General features: G+C 37.6%; 1 protein-coding gene across 1 annotated transcript in view; it reads right to left on the reverse strand.

Annotated features, from left to right (window-relative positions):
- Arhgef38 (Rho guanine nucleotide exchange factor 38) overlaps window positions 1-21,775 on the reverse strand; it is a 138,001-nt gene that overhangs the window by 65,977 nt on the left and 50,249 nt on the right. Inside the window, exon 3 of the mRNA XM_045144431.1 lies at window positions 6,105-6,228. Coding sequence (XP_045000366.1) covers window positions 6,105-6,228 — 124 coding nt within the window. The remainder of the gene's footprint in view (window positions 1-6,104; window positions 6,229-21,775) is intronic.

The following is a 21,775-nucleotide window of genomic DNA, read 5'->3' on the forward strand; positions in this document are numbered from 1 at the left end:
TGGCCTCCCCTTCCCACTGCCATGCCTTCCCCAGCACAATGACAGCAGCCTGTCAAACAGGAAGCTGAAGTAAAGCCTTGCCTTCCTTAAGCTGCCTCTTGTCAGCTATTTGGTCACAGCAACAAGTAAAATGACTAGTAAAGATGGGTTCCTTTTGGAAATGAAAAACATCATCAAATTATGCCTATGTATGACTTTTTCTTCACATATTTTGAAATGTAGATATTGAAAACCCTAGAATAGCAATTTTTCATACTAAAAAGATTTTTTAATCTAGGTATGGTGGCTCATTTAATCTCAATACTCAGAAAAAGTGATGCAAGAGGATTATCATGAGTTCAAGACCAGCCTGGGCTACACAGTGAGTTTGATGAAAGTCTTGACTACAGAGTGAGGCCATGTCACAGAAATGAAATAGTTAAATACATGGAAACTGAACTGCAAACCTTTCAAAGTTAAATATGCAAAATTACACTTACAGAACTTCAAAACAAAATCTTCTATACAAAACTAGTCTTACTGTGGTAGGGACAAATTTTCCATGTTCTCTTGTTTATACTTTTGTTTTTTTGTAATCAGAACTTGCCATTTTAAAAATCTGAGGTTAAATCTTTTTGTTAAATATCTTAAGTAAAAATCTTCAAACAATTTGGAATAAGATTCAATACAATTCCTAGACCTTATTTACAATACTAGCCAATGCCATTATAGGATACTTTGGCTGATTTATAAAGTGATACAACAAAGAATCCAATATTTCAAAATTGTGATTAATAGCTGGTGTGGTGGGGCACATTTGTAATCCCAGCCCTTGGGAGGCAGAGGTAAGAGGATCACCATGAGTTCAAAGCCAATCTGAGACTACATAGACTGGACGAGAGTGAAACCTTTCCTCAAAAAGCCAAAAAAAAAAAAAAAAAGACAGAGTTCAAAATTGTGATTAATGTCTAGCAACAAAGAATGTGTTTGTCATGCATAAGATTTTAGTATTTTACTAACAACTTTATTGTCAAATATTATGTCACTCTTGATATTTTTATGTATGTTGGTGTAAATTTTAATTAATGTTTATGTTAATAAAGTATCATATTCATTGCATCTATACTGAAATCAGTTTCAAACATACTTCCACTCCATAGATTTTTTAATCTTATAACTAAAACTAAGAATTTTATTTATTTAAATTTTTTTGTTTATTTTTATTTATTTATTTGAGAGTGAAAGACAGAGAGAGAAAGAGGGATGGAGAGAGAGAGAGAGAATGGGCACTCCAGGGCCTCCAGCCACTGCAAAGGAACTCCAGGTGCATGCTCCCCCTTGTGCATCTGGCTAACATGGATCCTGGGGAATTGAGCCTTGAACTTAGGCTTCACAGGCAAGCGCTTAACTGCTAAACCATCTCTCCAGCGATCATATATATATATATATATATATATATATATATATATATACACACACACACATATATATATATATATATATATATATATATATATATATATATACACACACACATATATATATATATATCTCCATAGATTATTTTGACTGGGGTACTGTGCTCTACCAATATTTGCATTTATATTATCATTTGTATTCACATATTATTTAATTTTTAAATCACAATAATTTAATGATGGTAGTATTTGCAATAAGATTCAACAATTTATTTTTTAACAATAAGATTTCCAAAGCTATTCCTGGACCCTGTAAATTTAACTAAAATATTTAAATCATTATTAGTATTACCTGATATTCTGTGCTTAATCTGCTGACACCTGTTATCAAATTATCACATAACTTTGCAAAACTTCTACAAATGAGTCAGTACATTAGTAGCCAACGATTTGTTTTTCTTGACAATTCAATAAACTTTAGAAATAAAATCAAGTGAGCCAGGCATGGTGGTGCACACCTTTAATCTGAGCACTCAGGAAGCAGAGGTAGGAGAATTGCCTTGAGTTTGAGGCCACCCTGAGACTACATAGTGAATTCCAGGTCAGCCTGGGCTAGAGTGAGACCCTACCTCATAAACCATAAATAAATAAATAAAACTGAGTGAAATTAATTGTGCACAATGTGAGCTAGGTGAGCATTCCTACAGCATGGAGAGATATGTAAATGCACCTTAAGCAGCTGTGTGTATAGTCACTTCAAACAATATTTTTTAAACAATGACTAATGCTTATTACATAGATATTGCTGTTTCCAAAAGCTGGCGAGGTGGAGGGGAGAGAGGGGAAGGTGGCACACGCCTTTAATCCCAGCACCTGTGAGTTCAAGGCTAGCCTGGGGCTACAGAGTGAATTCCAGGATAGCTTGCGCTCCAGTGTGATCCTCCCTAGAAAACAAATAAACAACAGCAAAAGATATTGCTGCTTCCTCAGCACATTTCTGTCTCCTGGTTGTTTTATGGTCAACAATCCTGTGCGTGGTTTTTTTGTATGTTATATATTTATCATCTTGAGAAACAGAAAATCAATATTTAAGTTATATAAATACATTAAATCTTTGTTTCTGATGTGGTTTATTGCAAAAATAAGATAAGTATGACCAAACAATAACAAGAGCTGTACTTATATAGCATTTGCTAAATAACCAGACTGCTGCCGCAAGCACATTCAGGTGCTCTGCAATGAAGCTTCGCAGTCCCTGACTCCCACACCCATTTCATTTACATCTAATCTGTAAGTCCCTGCATATCCCACAGACTCCACTGACTGGCGTACTGGTGGCCTCATACATCTCACAGCTCATGGCAAGTGCCCAGCAGCACACCCAACCAGCAATGACACCCAGTGATGCTGGCAGGGTTTGTAGCGTCAAGAGCACATCCTGATACCACCAGCACAGCAAGGAGTGTTTCTAGCAGCTTGTCTTCATGTGTCATTATATGACCTGCCTATGCCCTGAACCCCAAAGGAAGATATAAGTTTCCTTGAAACTGGAAATGCTAGGAAAGGAGAAAGGGCTATGTTTCAATATCTCAGGGGCCACGGAGAGTCCCATTAACTACACATGCCCCCCATAGCTTACTATGAAGGTGACTACATCATAGAGTGAAGTACCATAGAGACTTATGAAACCTCTTGTAATGCAATGATTGGCAAGGGCACTTGTTTAAAAGGAAAGTCCAGGCACATGCTAAACTGGACTGAATGCTTAAGTAGGCTCAAACCAGTGTGTTCTGGGCAAACAGTATACATGGTCACCTTGAATCCAGAATTGTCTTTGGCTTCAACACTTGAATAAATTATTTCCTAAATCTCATGCAAGCTTTCTGCCACATTTCTTTTGAAATGAGCCATTTTCTATTCTCACTGTCTATTTTAGCTCATGTGCTTGTTACCACATGCCTGTATCATGTATAGCAAACTGTTTCCTGGTCCAGACTCAGTCTTTCCTTTTATCCACTCTCCTCGTACTTGTATTTTTCCTTCTCCAAAAACTTTTTTTGTCAAGTCACACCATTGCTGAAAAATCTTTTAATGGCCCCTCATTACCCATAAATTCCAAATCTCTTTCAATATAGTCTGTATTAGCTACTTTCTTGCTGTGAACAAATACTTGACTGGAAGCAACATAAAGTAGGAAATGACTTATTTTTGGCTCACAGTTTGGAAGGAAATTTTTAAAGTGGGGAAAACGCGGCAGACAGGCTCATCACATTTCTGTCTTGAGTCAGCAGAAAAGAAAAACAGGAAGTGGAGCTGAGCTATAAAACCCAAGGCCCACCCCCAGTGACCTACTTCCTCCAGCAAGGCTCTGCCTGTCAAAGATTCCACAGCATCCCTAAACTGTCCCCAGCTGGGAACCAAGTACACATGAGCCTAAGAGGGACATGTTACATGCAAACCACAGCACAGCCCTACCCTATGTTACATCTCCAGAGGCATTTCTCTTACATGAACCCATCTGTGCAAGTTGATTGCTCACTCTTTCCTAAAAATACTTGGCATTTTCTGTTCACCCTAGAAAGAAAGAACATACCATTTATAATCTTTTGCTCCACCCAGACCTATTTTCTGAAATCTTACCTATGCTCTTAAGTCCAAGTAATATCTTTTATGAATCCCTCCTTGATTTCCCTATTCAAAATGTAGTCATCAGTAGTTCTGTGATAGTGTAGAAAGTACTCTGAAGGTGTATTGGACATACATCTTCACTTCAAGGAGCTGTATTACTGTAAGTTTTTGAAGGACAGAGGATGGCTTTCATCTTTCAGTGCCACATAGCATGCTGATACTCTGAGCATGCTGCTACTTCATAGTTACGCATTGAGTGAATTTATAAATGAATGGCTGGGGGCTGAAGAGATGGCTCAGTAAAGTGCTTGCTTGCAAGCTTGAGGGTCTGAGTTCAGATGAGCTTGGGCATGTTCGGGGTGGGTATGGCTGTAGAGGCTATAGACGAGGACCTGAATGCAAACCCCTTTACCCAGGTAAAGATCTAGGACAAGGCGGTGCACACCTGTAACCCCAGTGCTCAGAAGGCAGAGATAGGCAGATATTCGGGGCTTACCATCAAGTCAGTCTGCATTAATTGGTGAACACAAGGCTGATGACAGACTTTGTCTCAAGAACAGGTGGACAGCATTCCTAAGGACACCCTGAGGCTGTTCTCTGGTCTTTCCATGCACATGCACATATGTGCCCACACACATACTTACATACATGCACACATGCCACACATCAATAAATAAATAAATGCACAAACAAGTGAGTGATGGGTTTGTACTAAGATAACAATATGTAAAATCCTTCTCTAAAAAGAAAAAAATACTTTTGTAATTTACTGGGGATGCTTGACCACAAGGAGCAGCTGAATTTAAACCTGATTGTGGGAGAAATACTTCTGTGTGGGGCAATACATAAAAGCAAAACAAATAGCCCAATCATTATTTTCCTTAAGATCAGCTTTGCTTACTAAACTTTGAGCTCCATAATTACTAAATAAGAATAATGTATCATTTTCACAACTAACACTTCCACAGAACAGAAGAAATGTTCAGTACAGATGTAAAGTGTTTGTGTCCACTTAGGTGTGTCTCACAGGGAGCACCCACATCAAATTAATATTCATGATCACTTGTGGGAAAAATAGTGGCTTTGGAGGAGTATATGAAAAGGATTTTTACCATTACTGTAATAGCCTCAATTGTTTTAATATTTTTATAAGATATAGATATATCTGTATATGTGTTACATTATGTGTGAAGTAGCAAAGTGATGATTTTTGAAATGAATTTTAGGTTACATGTCACTGCTTATGAAGCCTCAGAGTTCTTTGGAACTCCAAGGAGAAGAGTACAAAAAGTTGGCTGAACATTTTTCTTATGATATTCTCCACAATCACTTAAAAAAATCTTGTCAGTAGGGCTGGAGGAATGGCTTATCAGTTAAGGCATTTGTCTGTGAAGCCAAAGGACCCAGGTTCAATACCCCAGGGCCCACGTAAGTCAGATGCACAAGGGGCACATGCATGCATCTGGAGTTCATTTGCAGCGGCCACAGGCCCTGGTGCACCCATTCTCTTTCAGTGTGTCTCTCTTCTCTCTCTCCCTGCTTGCAAATAAATAAAAATAAAAAGTATAAAAAATCTTGTCAGTAAAAATATAAATATATGTAAGACAATTTGAGAATAAGATGGAAAGCCATTGAAAATATAGATGTTGTGCAAGTTCTTTAAAATCACGTAAACCTTTCCTATAAAATTTACTATTTAAAAACCATAGCCATAAGATCAGAAAAGTATTATGAACAAAATCAGTAAAGCTATTAAAACATGTTTAATTCTTAAAGGATCAAGTAAGTGCTGGCCATAAAACAAAATGAAGGAACATCTGGAAGGCAAGGAAGTTGAAAGATAGGACATTAAAAAGCAAATGGTGTGCTTAGTGCTACTGAGGGACTTCAGCAAGTGGAAATAAACCCATCCAAGATAAATACAGAGTTTGTGTAATTACAATGAGCCCGAAAATGGGTTTAACATTTATATATCTCTTGGGAAGCTCTGTGAGTCAGAGACATAAAACCAGAGTACCAGGGGTTATTAAAATATTATTTCCTGTTGTATCAGAGAACTTGAGAAGAGAATAAACATACCGATTACTTGCATGGCCGGTTCCACATCGGTCGTAGCCTCTTCCAACAAGGACAGCAGCTTGGCTGATATTTGATGCACCGACTCAATGTTGCTAAACAAGCTCTCCATGTCCAGCCTGTCAATCTGAAGAGGCAGAGACACTGAGCGCAGGCAGATGGGGAGGGAAGCGCGGTGTACAGTTTCCTCCTGGCCAGCAGCATTGCATCCGTCGGCCCATGCTGGCACCCACCACTGTCGCTGAAAACAGTATTTAGGATTTCTAGAGTAGATGAACAGTTTTGCATCTAGGAATTTGGGGTGGTATATGGTACTCTGTCTTTTTTTTTTTTAATTTTTATTAACATTTTCCATGATTATAAAATATATCCCATGGCAATTCCCTCCCTCCCCACCCCCACACTTTCCCATTTGAAATTCCATTCTCCATCATATTACCTCCCCATTACAATCATTGTAATTACATATATACAATATCAACCTATTAAGTACCCTCCTCCCTTCCTTTCTCTTCCCTTTATGTCTCCTTTTTAACTTACTGGCCTCTGCTACTAAGTATTTTCATTCTCACGCAGAAGCCCAGTCATCTGTAGCTAGGATCCACATATGAGAGAGAACATGTGGCGCTTGGCTTTCTGGGCCTGGGTTACCTCACTTAGTATAATCCTTTCCAGGTCCATCCATTTTTCTGCAAATTTCATAACTTCATTTTTCTTTACTGCTGGGTACTCTGTCTTTTTATTTTAATGTTTTAAATCAAGTGTACCACAGCACATCTCAATAAAACCCAGAATGGGAGATTTCGACCTTGGTCTTATTTCTATTAACTGCCTTCTATGAAAGTATGTACTAGTTTGTATAAATTCAGAATAGTTTACTGCATTCACAGACTTTATCCTTTAAAAATGACTTATTTCAAAGCACTTTTAAACCACAGATACTCTAAAAGTGAGGAAAAATAAATTTTCTGGGTTGCTTCTTGCTCTTTTTCATTGAAATAAATATGAATTTAAGTATGTAACAAATATACATTAATTAAGGATTTATGATATTTTATTGTTTCAGGCACATCCTTACAATCATTCTTTGGATAAGTGTCATCACTATGTATGTGTGTATATATGTATGTATGTAAATTTCATTTAATCATTCATCAAATATTTCCTGAACACCTTCTAGGGGCTGAGAGTTATACTGGAAAATAGAAGCTGTCACAGACAGGGAGGGAGGAGTAGAGGTTTGGCCACCATATGCATCAGTCTGCATGTGGTGAGTATGTGCTTGGATTTGTCTTGTTCAGAAATCATCCCTTAAGTCGAATCTTCTTTCACAATCAAGTAATGTTTATTCGGGGCATGCACACACTACTGGGGCTAGTGCACAGTGGGGAACAGAGAATGGTGCCATTTGCTCATGTTTGCTGGGGTGAAGTCACGGATGGGTAGCCAGACCATCAATAATCGTGTCATGGAAGAGTTTCACAGGTAACAAGCAGAACTGCTGACAGAGGTCAGCAAAATTAGGGACAAGAATGACCGTGGGAGTCCAGTGAAGGACAGAGCACCAGTGCAAATGAAAGACCTAAGACGTAGAACTGAAGGGATTCTTCAGATGGAAGCAACGACTTACGCTTCTTTCCCATGCTTTCAACATCACTGCTAGCTGTGCCGGGTTTATCAGAGGGAAGGACAAAGCTGTTCTCCTTTCCATCGGATTCCTTTGGACATTGCACCATCTGTTCTCCACAATGGATACAGATATTACTTTACTAAGGATATTCTGTCATTGACGTTGGAAGCATGGCTAAATATTTAATGCTTTTTATATTTTTATTTATTTATTTATTTCACAGAGAGAAAGGGAGGGAGAGAGAGAGAATGGGTACACCAGGGCCTCCAGCCACTGAAAACGAACTCCAGACGCATGCGCCCCCTTGTTCATCCGGGTAACACGGGTCCTTTGGCTTTGCAGACAAGTGCCTTAACCACTAAGCCATCCCTCCAGCCCTTAACCCTTTTTAAATGTGAGTACAGTGCCTGTTACTTCCTGAAGAGTATAGCCATACCATTTGTATATATTTCTGTCAGTCATTCTTGAAAATTCATCACTTTCTTATCATCACCCCTGTCCACAAGCTAACCCCCAGACTCATTTATAATCATATCTGCATAATTGTATGCAATGATTTTATTTCAATATAGAACAGGACAGTTTTTTTTTGTTTTGTTTTGTTTTTACTATTTTCATGTAATCTGAATTTATTGGAATTAGGGATTTAGCTCAGTGGTAGAATGCTTGACTAGTATGCATGATGCCCTGGATTCTGTCCCCAGAACTGAAAAAGTAAATCACTGGAATTATCTATATTCCCACAGTAATGAGAACGTTACGATCACTGTTGGTTTTTTTGTTTGTTTGTTTGTTTTTATTTATTCATTTATTTGAAAGCAACAGACAGAGAGAGAAAGAGGCAGAGAGAGAGAGAGAGAGAGAGAGAGAGAGAGAGAGAGAGAGAGAGAGAGAGGGAGAGAATGGGTGCGCCAGGGCTTCCAGCCTCTGCAAACGAACTCCAGACGCGTGCGCCCCCTTGTGCATCTGGCTAACGTGGGTCCTGGGGAACCGAGCCTTGAACCGGGGTTCTTAGGCTTCACAGGCAAGCGCTTAACCGCTAAGCCATTTCTCCAGCCCACTGTTGGTTTTTTGTATCTTCAGTTGTCTCCATAAATATGCCTTCACTAAGTTATTCACTAAATAAGAATAGATGTGCCTCTTTTGCCTGAAATCTATGGATGTTCAGGACTTCCAATTTCTATATTATGAAGTATATTTAGTATTTTATACAATATATATATAAAGCACATAATAGTTATATGGCTCATTCTATTAACTATCACTTAATAAAGTGTTGTGTAGGGCTGGAGAGATGGCTTAACGGTTAAGCGCTTGCCTATGAAGCCTAAGGACCCCGGTTGGAGGCTCAGTTCCCCAGGTCCCATGTTAGCCAGATGCACAAGGGGGCACCCACCTCTGGAGTTCGTTTGCAGTGGCTGGAAGCCCTGGCGTGCCCGTTCTCTCTCTCTCCCTCTATCTGTCTTTCTCCCTGTGTCTGTCGCTCTCAAATAAATAAATAAAAAATAAACAAAAATATTTATAAAGTGTTGTGTAGTTAATTTATAAATTTATAAATTTCTCAAAACCACTGACTTAATGCACTACTTAGTCTAGAGCATTATCTCCTATGTTGGATATTAATTAAATCCACAAAAATGCAATTCTGCTTAAGGCAAGACATGTTTTCCAAAACTTCACATAAACTAATTTTTATAGACTCATTTATTAAATGTGTTGGTGGTTATTTCTTCAAATCATTTTGAAATGAAGCTCTGGAAAGCATAAAGGTTTATTCCCTAGTTTACTTGCTTTATAACATGATGATTAGATGTGATTCACAGTGTGTCCATATTATTATTCTCTTTTGCTATGTAAACTACTCTATGAATTTGTGGTATCTTATTTCACACATGGCCCACTCTTTGAAGTATGAACCAGCTCAAAGGTGGGAAAATGAATGCAAAGTAAGGGAAGGTGCTATGCGCTAAGCTACACAGATATTCACAGCAGATCTAGAACCACCGACTGACCTTGCAATCTGTGCCTTCCTCTCTCATTAGGAAAAAGCAATAGAGTACTTTATTCAGACTTTGGGTTCTTGCTGAGTTGTTCACCAAGTTGTCACTTGCAACTCATTTGCCAAGGTCACTATCATGTATATCTAATTTAGATTACAAATCTACTTAGCAAGGATCTAATTCGACACTGTATCTGTAATCTTAGCTCAATGCAACAAATTCCGAACAACAGAAAGTTAGGTTTTAATTCCATTTCTTCCTGAAGGACAGAAAGGATTAAAACATCAATTGGCCTGGTTTCCATCACATCACCTCGGGCCCTTGGGGATTCTGTGAATCATAAAATGAATTCACATCCAGGCACGGCTGTGCAAAAGAACAAATAAACACCTGCTCCAAATCGGCTTTTAAAAGTGATAGATGATTTTATGATTACTGATAAAAATTCATGGAACCATCCATATACATTTATTAATCATTTATTCACAACAGGCAATGCTCTGAAAGCTTAAAATTGAATTCTAATTTAAATGGCTTAATATTATTTTCTGAAAAAAATACAGTTAAAATAAACACTATCTTAAGCCAAATCATCATGGAATAATTCAAACCTATAAAAAATGTAGAAATAAAAACTCAGAATTTACAGTGAGAATTCAATTTGTTGCCTTACAAAGGTATTCACATGGAATATATTTCAAATTATAAAATCTCATTACATTCAAATAATTGTTAAAGAACTTAATATCAGGTAGTGTCTCCACATTAGTCCTTTTGGCTCGAGATCATTTGGGCTACTATGGTCTTTTGTGGTTCCATACAAAAGTTAGTACTAATTTTTATTCCAGAGAAAGGTATCCTCAAAATTTGATAGTGCATTAAGCTCATAAGGTTCTTTGGGTAGTATGTATATCTTAATAATACTATTTTTTCAGTCCCTAATACTTGCTATATTTCTGCTTATCTATGTCTCCTCAAAATTCTTTCATCAATATTTGAGAATTTTCAGTGATTTCAATCTATAGTAATCAAATTAGTATAGTAATACACAAATGTACAATCACATACCAATGAAACAGAATAGAAAATGCAGAATATAATCTATATATTTATGGACAATTGATTTCAACATAGGTGCCAAAGCCACAGAAACAGGTAAAGAACTATTTCTTTATAAACAGTTCTAAGAAAATGCACTAATTACTATATAAAAATCAACTGAAAATGGATTAAAGACCTAAAATTGTGAAGTTACTGAAAAAAAAAAAGCTCACTAAAATAGAAAAGCTCCATGGTGTTAGTATGAGCAATGACCTTTTAGATACAATATTAACAATAAGACATCAGCAGGGAAAATATACAAGTTGAGATAACATCAAATAGGAATCTTCCTGCATAGTTAAGGAAATAATCAAACTAAAGGTACAACTGGTTTGAGACTATTTGTAAGCCATATATCTGGTAAGAGCCTGATGTTCAAAATCTATAAGAAGCCCAACTCAATAATAAGAAACCCACCTGTTTTAAAGTGGACCTAGGACCTGAGTAGACATTTCTCAAAAGAAAACACAATAATGACCAAGAAATACATGAAATGCTCAAGGTAACAAATCACCACAAAAATGCAAAGTACAACCCCACTGGCATATCATATCACACCTTTTACAATAGCTACCAAGAAGGATAAAAGAGGGCTGGAGAGATGGCTTAGCAGTTAAGGCATTTGCCTGCAAAGCCAAAGGAAAGGACCCCAGTTCGACTCCCCAGGACCAATGTAAGCCAGATGCACAAGGAGGCGCATGTGTCTGGAGTTCCTTTGTAGTGGCTGGAGGCCCTAGCATGCCCATTCTCTCTGTCTCCCTCTCTCTCTCTGCCTCTTTCTCTCTCATGTAAATAACTAAATAAAACTTTTAAAAAAATCAAATGCCCACATTTTTAAAAAGGAGGGTAAAAGATAGCAAGTACTGAAAGGATGTAGAGATAAGGAAACTGCACTGTGTTGGTAGAAATGTAAATTAATATACTCATTATGGAGAACTGTATGAAGGTTCATAAAAAAATAAAACTACCATGTAATACAAGACCCCAGACTATGGGATTACAAGCAAAGGAATTGTGATTAGAATGCTAAAGAAATTTATACAATGTCTTTTTGTATTACTATTCACCATAACAAATGGATAAAAATGGTATATTCATAGAATGTATACTATTTAGCCTTTTAAAAGCATGAGTTCCTGTTCTTTATGACAGCATGGATGAAATTTAACATTATATTAAGTGAAATAAGCAAGTCACTGAAAGCAAATGCTGCATAATCTCACTTACATGGAGAGTGTGAAAATGTCAGGCTATTATAAATAGAGAGTAAATTATACCAGACATTGGAGGGTGTGTGGCCGTTAAAAATGTTGATCAAAGTCAAAATTTTTGTTAGGCAAAAGGAAACAGTTCAGGAGATCTACTGTACATCACAGTGACTGCAGTTCATAGTGATAGATTATATACACTCAAAAGTTGATGAGAGCAGACTTTAATGTTCTTACCACACACAAACAAGTTCCTGGATTTAGCCATTTCATAATGTATGCATATGCCAAAATATCATGTTTTATCATAAGTATATACATTTTTGTTTTCAATCAGAAAAGTAAATTTAAAAATCATATGTATATACATACATATATATAAAATCTGGTCTAAACTTTAAACTATAAGACTATAATAACTGATAGAGTTACTTTGTACTCTACACAATTCATTCATTGGTTTCACTACTTTTACATTCTAGCTCAGCCTCATTCATTTGTTCAAAAACTGTTTTGTCTTCATATAACTTTACATCATATCGGGAATGGAATCTGGGAAGAATATTGTTTGAGTTTTATCCATTTCTCTGTCATTTACATTTTTTAGAGGATTGGCAGGGAGGAGCACAGCTCCTCATCTCTATCTGATCTGGAATTCTTAGTCAGGATTCCTTGTTCCCTTTCCCACTCCTTACAGTGGTAGGCATGTCCCCTAGCTAACCAATGAGTGTATGTCTAGTTGGCCAATCATTAGGATGACTATATTCCCAACAAAGCCAATGAGAATGCTAACTGACATTTAATAAAAGGTAATTGGGAAATAGAAAACTCTGATTATATGTTTTGCAGTCTAGACGTTTGTATTCCCATCTTCTCCAATTCATGTATCAAAATCCTACCCACAAGGTGCGAGTATTAAGGGATGGGGCACTCGTAAGTGAATTAGGTCATTGGGGTGGAGCTCACATGAATCAGACTAAAAACCTTATAAAAGAGAGGTTGGAGAGACTCTACTTTTTTCCATTTATAGGGTTATGCTAATAAACGTGTCTAGGTCCATCATCAGACATCAATCTACTGGTACCTTAGCTTAGACTTTCCAACTTTTAGAACTATAAGACATAACTTTTTTTGTTTAAACCACTGAGTTTTTGATATTTTGCAATGGAATCCCAAACACCAAAGGCCAATATGTTACTGATTTGTCTTCAACAGTCATCTTTGTGTGGAACTTGAATGTGAAAAGGTGATATAGAGAGGAAAGCTACATCTGATAATATTGTGTTAGCGCCTGGAACTGATCTTGCCAAAGACATCCTTATCACAGAAGTCTATTGCTTGTGTTTTGTTGAATCAAGTTTGAATTTTATTTCTGTGTTAACTGAAAAGGGATTAACAAAATTTTGAATTGAGCCAAACTCTATTTCCTCTAAGGAAAATTTCATGCTTTTTTGTTAAAATTAATCTGTTCTTCTTCCATATGTCTATGATTCTTTATCAATTCTTTAATTATACAGATTTATGGGGTTAAAAAATAATTTGATATATGTATAAGGTATGTGTTGGTGAAATCAGGATAATTAAGCTATCACTTTAAACAGCTAATTTTTTTTTTGAAATAGGGTCTTGCTCTACTTCAGGCTGTCCTGGAATTCACTATGCAGTCTCAGGTTGGCCATGAATTCACAGCAATCCTCTGACCTTGGCCTCTCAAGTGCTGGGATTAGTGGCATGTGCCCCATATAGTGACTATGCTGCATTATACTCAGAGGTACAGAGAGAGAGTTAAATATGTGTATTCAATCTGTGCTGATCAAATCTGAGTGTACCATTTTCCTTTTTCCAATATCCTTAATAGTACTTTATCTTCTTAATAATAGCTATTTTAATTAATGGGGTGAAAGAATATTGAATTGAATTTTTTTATTTATATTTATTTATTTATTAGAGAGAGAAATAGGCAGATAGGGAGAGAAGATGGCATGCCAGGGTCTCCAGCCAATGCAAACAAACTCTAAACACATGTCACCTTGTGCATCTGGCTTATGTGGATACTGGGAAATTGAATGTGGGTCCTTATGCTCCACTGGCGAGAGCCTTAACCACTAAGCAGTCTTTCCAGCCCCAATTTTAAATTTATATATATTAAGATATATATAAGATATATTTTTATTTATTTATTATATAGAGAGAATGGGTGTGCCAGGGCCTCTAGCCACTGCAAACAAACTCCAGATGCATGTGCCACTATGTGTATCTGGCTTACATGGGACCTGGAGAATCAAACCTGGGTCCTTAGGCTTCACAGGCATACACTTTAACTGCTAAGCCATCTCTCCAGCCCCCAAATTGCAATTTTGATTTGCATGTCTATCATGGCTAATGGAGTTGAGCATTTGTTCCATAAATTTCGTCTTTTGAGAACTGACTATCTATATCCTTACATTTTATTGTTCAGTTTTTAAGTGCCTTACATATTTTGTATATTACTCTCTTGTTAGATGGATAATTTGCAGTATTTTCTCTTACTGTTTAGGTTATTGGCTCTGTTAATTGCTTCCTTTGTTAGCTCATAAGTTTTGCTTGCATTACTTTCTGTATATTCATCTGTATATGTGTGTGCATGTATAATCAGAGATATTAATTAAATTTCCAGTCTCTATCAAAGTTACAAGTTTGGATTGGAGAGATTGCTTAGCTGCTAATGGCACTTGCTTACAAGGTCTGGCAGCTAGGGTTCAATTCCCCAGTACCCAAGTAAAGTCAGATGCACTCCAGTGGTGCATGCACCTAGCGTTCATTTGCAGTGGCAAGAGGTCCTGGAGTGCCCACTTTTTTTCTTTCTCTCTCTTTCTCTGCTTGCAAATAGATAAATTATTTTTTAAAATAAACTGAGGTTCCAGGCATGGTGACGCATGCCTTTGATCCCAGCACTTGGGAGGCAGAGGTGGGAGGATCTCCATGAGTTCAAGGCCACCCTGAGACTACATAACGAATTCCAGGTCAGCCTGGGCTAGAGTGAGACCCTACCTCAAAAAACAAACATTTAAAACAACCCCAAAACTGAGTTCTACCAGGATATTTACTTTTATGAGTTATTCTAAAACTCTCTTGAGTTTCATACAGGGTTAGGCATGTAAACAGTTACTCAACACAGGTTTGGCTATTTGAATTGAGTGGAATTTCTACAATTCAGATGTTCTATCTAGTCACATGGAAGCCATACATAAATGCTTCATAATTCACTGAACTCTGAATAACAAGTAGGCAAAAATCAAAAGTAGCTCAAAGGAAAAAATGAAAATTAATTAATTTGCTTCTTCAAAATATGATGCCAAATGAATGTTTTACTATGTCCTACTACTATTGTGTCTACAAAGACAAACTGGTGTGCTTAGTTTAGTTCGGCCATTTAGTATACTTAACAAATTTGCTGACACAGCAAGATTCCTCTTTAGCTTACACTTGGCGAATGTGTATTTATCCTATATTGTTTAATAGTAGACAGTTGAATTGAGCAACTTAGCTTATGTCAAGTCACTGGCAGGAATAACTAAGTATTCTTAGATGTTATGTAGACCTCAACTACTAACACTAAAGTTGAAAATTAAAAAGAAGCCTAGAAACAAACTCTTAAAAATAATTATCTTTTTTGTTTGTTTGTTTTTGTTTCTCAAGGTAGGATCTCACTGATTCTGGCTGACTTAGAATTAACTGTATAGTCTCTTGGTGGCCTCGAACTCACAGCGATCCTCCTACCTCTGCCTCCCGAGTGCTGGGATTAAAGGCATGTGCCACCAAGCCTGGAGAAAATAATTATCTTTAAAATAGATCATATTTACTATAGAACATTAAGGATGTGTCTATAGAAGAAAACAAAAGGAATAATATAATCACTTATCAACTACATTATAGTAACCACTGATATTTTTAAGTGTATATTTTAAAATTCTTTTCTGTGTGTATATACATCTATTTATTCAAAAGAAATATATACTTCAAATAGCATTTAAAATGTTTTAAAATTAACATGAACCTTTTTTTCGTATAAACTTCCTCAGTGCATATGAAGATTATGGAAAATAATATAGTCTTGTAAAGCAAATCACTAGGTCTGTGAAATCTGGATATAGTGTCATTCTGACTATTATAAATATATTTCTTGGATGAAATCATGTTCATTTCCATGGTTATTTTATGATAACATTTATGAATGTAATTATTAAATTGTAGTTTTTAATATTTTAGGAATTTTTAATAAGTTTTGGCAGATTATGAAAATTGTTTTTCTTTATGAACAGTTGGGTATTGCAGCCCTGATCTTAATTTCAATTTAGGCTCCTAGTTTGATAATCACAATCATAGCATTTAAGAGTTCCATATACATGTACATGACAAATACAAAACACTTGTAGAACACAAAATAAACAGCATTGTTTTTGAGAAACATAATGATTACTTCCAACCAGGTGATACCCTGGAAGTTGTTTCTAGAAGAAACTTTTTTTTTTTTTTTTGAGGTAGGGTCTCGCTCTACCCCAGGCTGACCTGGAATTCACTATGTAATCTCAGGGTAGCCTCGAACTCATAGCAGTCCTCCTACCTCTGCCTCCCGAGTGCTGGGATTAAAGGCGTGTGCCACCACGTCCAGCTAGAAGAAACTTTTTGATGTTTCTATTTAGGATGGTTTGTCAATAAATCCACTTAGGTCAAATTTTGCGGTAATCCCAGTAAGGTAAAACTTGGACTCTTTGGATTTATTATAATCATTAATATTACAGGTTAAACAGGGTAAGCCCACCATGGGTGTTGTCTGACTAGCTCTAATAGAACTTTGGCCCCACATTCTTCCTCAATGGCCACATATTATGATATTCTACATATGTACCACATTGTGATGAGAACTACATGCACTCCATAAACTAGAGCAGTCCATTACTAACATAAAAACTGTCAAAACCTAATGTTATTCCAAGTGCAACCGGGAAAATAGGAGTGTATCCAAGCTGAAGATGTATGAAACATAGACTTTAGTATAAACCCAACTGGGGACATTTAAACAGAAAAATAAAACTAGGTTGTATTTTATTTATTTGTTTGTTTGTTTGTTTTGAAGAAACTGAGGAGAACACTTGTGAGACAGAAATCACAGCAAGTGGGAAAGCAAGGTTGTTGGCAGAAAGCCCTGGCAGCCACTGGGCTTGGATAATTACTTAATGACTGTGACATTTACTCAGTCAGTTGGCTTCTAGATTACAAAGCTTTTGGGGGTAAACTAGACATTATTTCATCATTTTCTCAAAACTGTTGATTTGTATGTGTGAAATTTCTGGCTGTGAAACTAGGTTCTAAACTAGCTAATTGGGTCAAACTACAAATTGAATCAATATCACAGCTAGACAGCAGATCTTTTAACTAATCTTGCAGCTAGGTAGCCAAGATACCAGATACCTGCCCACATACATTCCAGACAAAAGATACTTATATGAATCGATCTATATTAGGACAGAGTAGCAGTTCCTAATCAGAAAGGTTGGCACTCTGAGATCTCAGCATGTGAGGAGGCAGGGCAGAGAAACACAGGGTGAAGACCAGGACAGACTGTGGTTAAACTCCAGAAGTTCCTGAGCTGTGCAGTCCATCCCGGTTGTGCCTAATAGAAAAAGCAAAGTTGGTCTGGAGAGATGGCTTAGTGGTTAAGCGCTTGCCTGTGAAGCCTAAGGACCCCGGTTCGAGGCTCGGTTCCCCAGGTCCCACGTTAGCCAGATGCACAAGGGGGCGCACGCAAAAAAAAAAAAAGAAAAAGAAAAGGCAAAGTCCTTGTCCTTACATTGTCAGATGAAAAGTACATGGTTGGCAAGGATCCTTGCTAATCAGACTGTAGCCTGCCTTAAGTTACTCTATATTGTGTAAAATGGTAGTTTTTCAGGCTGCGCTTTGCCCTGAGGAACTCCATTTATAAGTGCTATTTTATTCAATTTGAGTGCAAATTCCCATGAAGGATGACTTTGCATCTTGATGGACATGTGAACAACACCATCTGTCTGGTACCACTGGCAAGACTCAGACTGATAAATAACTTATTCCTAAAAGTAGAAAGGTTATCACCCTATAAATTTATCAGAGCAAATTGAGACTATAGATGCCCTTGCTCATATTAAAATCAGATCAGGAAAACCAGGCCCAAGAACTTATCAGGCACTCTAAACTAAGGAAAGGGTGCAATACCCCCATGTATAACCTACAAAGAGGAGGATGTCTAACACTGAAAAGGCAATGGCCTCCATGGCCTGTCATCTGGCCACTTACTGTGTGCACCAAGGGACCAACACACATAGAACTCCAAAGTGTCCTAGAACTTGCAGCTTTACTCCTTCTTTCCTTTTTTACATGCCAACTCAGAAGCTGACTGTCCTCCTGCCCGTCTGTCCATTTGGACTCAATCCAGCCCTTTGCCTTTAGAGCCTCCATGGTCCTGCCCCTCACTTTTGCAGCTCGATTGGACCCTGAAGGTGGGTTCAAATTTGTCACCTAGAAGCTTGACTGTATGATAGTAACAACACCAGGTCTCCATCAGGGTTAATTACCTGACTGTCCACACAGACCTTTTTCTTACAGAAATAGAGACTATGTGCTCTCTGCTTCTGCCTCTCAATCAGAACTCTTTGATCCTTCATGAAATGTGGGGCAGCCCCTTCCACCCTTTTACAGTCATTTTGAACACTCACAAAGATAGGTAGGTATATAGAAGGATGATGATAGATAGATGATAGATCAGACAGATAGAGGTAGATAGATAAGTAGGTATAGAAAGAGAGAGAGATTTTTACTGGGTGTGATGTGAATATTAGTATTTAAGATTAGAATAAAAGAACCTGTATTTGCCTTGTCCATCTATCAAGGGAATCAGGACTACTTGGCACATTGCTGCCAATGAAACTACTGGACCTTGTGAATTCACTGTTGCAGAACAATATTGAATACATGTTCTGACATTATGGAAAGAAAATGTGTTTACTTATGCTTCTGACACAACGTTCTGAAGACAACCTTTCTCTGCCTTTGTTATTTTTATCTGCCTTGACACAGGGACAGGTAGGAAGTTCCTTGGTAGAAGTTTGGGGTTCTTCATGTTTGCCTCCCTTTCCCACATTGCATTGATGTGCAATGCTCTGTGAACAACCAGTACCACTCAGAATAACCCTTTGAAGGGCTAGTCATTTTGCAATCCTTTCAGAAGTTCTACAAAAAATATTGAATAAACATTTGAGTTTTATTGTCAAGATTTAAGAAAAAATGTAATTTGAATACTTGAACAATCAGTGGAGTTAAAAGTACATAAACTCATTTATATCCTCATGTCATCCAAATATTATAATGAAGGGCTTCTGCCTGGGCACAAGGACTGAGGTAGACACTTCTGTGCTTTAATCTCTTGACTCCTCACACACTTGTATTCTTTCTTTCTAAACACACGCTCATCAGAGCACATGACAGCACTCTTAACTTTGTCAACAGAATGTCTATCACTGCGCTATACCCCAGCCCTCAACAGAACATCTACAGCCACCAAATCTAATTTTGGAGAGAAAGTACTGATACTAGAAACACTTTTTTTTCCCATTTAACAATAGACTTTCTAAGTTCTAACTTCTAATAATGTAAACAAAGACCAGGAGAGAACTAAATTTACTGAAATAATAGTTTTGAAAAGTTTTTGAAAGCTTTTGAAAAAAATTTTTAAAAGTTGCTTGAGATGACTAAGGAAGAAAAAGTAGTGAGTATGAGCTTGCCAAAATGCGATGCTGTAGAGTGAGTGATGGTGACCTGGCAGGACTAGGCACAAAAACTGTTACAGCTTGTAACAAGCATGCAGAAAGAATATCTGTTCTCTGAATTCGAAGTTGCCATGGCTCTAGTCACTGAAACACAGGCACTCTTATAGTTTGCCCCTCAGAAAGTTTCTCATATTCATTATTCTGATCACCTTATCCAGGTTAAATATGACTGATGACAAGGGGTTTTGTATTGCCCCGCCTTAGCAAAGCTCTGCAACCATTCCTACTGCCACACGGAATTCAGGGCTGGTGTGATCCTACAGCACATATACTAGTACACTGGTGCTTCCTTTCCCAGGTTCTGTCTTTACAAGCCAGCAATTCTAATAAATGTATGATGGAATGTTAAAGTCACACACTTTCTGCTCAAATTTTCAATTGAGGCATCAATTTTCTTAGTGTCAAATATCAAATTGAGCATGACATAGTTTGCTGATGTGAACAAAAAATGTGCTAAATTCCTTCATATTTCTAACATGTATTTTATTCTGTAAAAAGTAGGTTCAGGAAGTTGGGTCAATAGATAAAGTGATTTCCATACAAGCATGAGAGCTTGAGTTTGTATCCCCAGACCCCATGGAAAAACATCAGGTATAGCAGCATGTACCTCCAATCCCAACACTTGAAGGCACAGACTGGTGGTTTCCTGGGGCTTTCCAGCTATCTAGTCTAACCAAACCAGGTGAGCTTTAGGTTCAGTAGGAGTCCTTATATCAATAACAATTGAGGAAGACAGGTGATGCTGACTTCTGGCTTCCAGACACACATGTGTACAAATCAGCACATATAGAGATATACCACACACATACAACCAAAATTTGGTTATATAAGCCACCCAGTTGTGAATCTAACAGCTAAAGTTAATGTTCTTGTTATTATTATTATTATGATTGGTTTTTCAGGTCAGCTCATGCTGACCTGAAATTCACTATGTAGTCTCAGGGTGGCCTCAAACTCACAGTGATCCTCCTACCTCTGCCTCCCCAGTGCTGGGATTAAAGGCGTGCACCACCAAGTCTGGCTCTATTTTTACTATTTTTATTTATTTGCAAGAAGCAAGGGAGAGAGAAAGAGAGAATGGGTGCACCAGGACCTCTCTAGCCACTGCAAATGAACTCCAGATGCATGTACTGCTTTGTGTATCTGGCTTTATGTGGGTATGAGGGAATCAAACCTGGGTTGTTAGGCTTTGTAGGTGAGTTCCTAAATCACCAAACCATCTTTCCAGACTCCCCCCCAAATTAATATCTTGATGGGGTTGCCTGATACAATTGTTCGTGGTTTTACTGCACTAGGTAACTTCTCTGCTTTGATGGTGGGGTAGTGAATATGATAGTATAATGTATGCCCCAGTAGACTCAGATGTTTTATAGATACTGACTTTTCAACTTCAGCCCCAAGAGGACAGCTTCCTGCAAGCTGAGTCGCATGTCACTGGGAGCAGATCTAAGGTCAAGCCTTAAACTCTGGAGAGAAGAGTTTGAGCTCTGGGTTCCTACTTGCTTGCTTTTGGGTACTTGCTGGCTTGTGGTGGTTTCTCTCTGTGCTTGGATTTTTAAAAGGGAGCCAGCTTTTTCTACCATTTATGGAACTTCCCCTGGATTTGTAAGCTGAAATAAATACCTTCCTCCCATAAACTGTATCTGTTTGGAAGTTCGTCCCAGCAACATAGAGCCCACTACAACAGATGCGCTGATATTGAATATGCCCATCTTCTTCAAGGAAAATCTCCTAAAGGTATTCTATGACCATGTAAACAGGTGAAGGACTCTGGCTCTATAGTTACAGCATGTTCATTCACCATAGCACTTAATCATGACTGTGAATTATCCATCCATATGCCTGGTTCTGCTGAGGATGGTGAGTTCTGGAAACTAGCTGCTGTGCTGTATCCATC

The sequence above is a fragment of the Jaculus jaculus genome, chromosome 2, assembly GCF_020740685.1.
Source record: "Jaculus jaculus isolate mJacJac1 chromosome 2, mJacJac1.mat.Y.cur, whole genome shotgun sequence".
Taxonomy (NCBI): Eukaryota; Metazoa; Chordata; class Mammalia; order Rodentia; family Dipodidae; genus Jaculus; species Jaculus jaculus.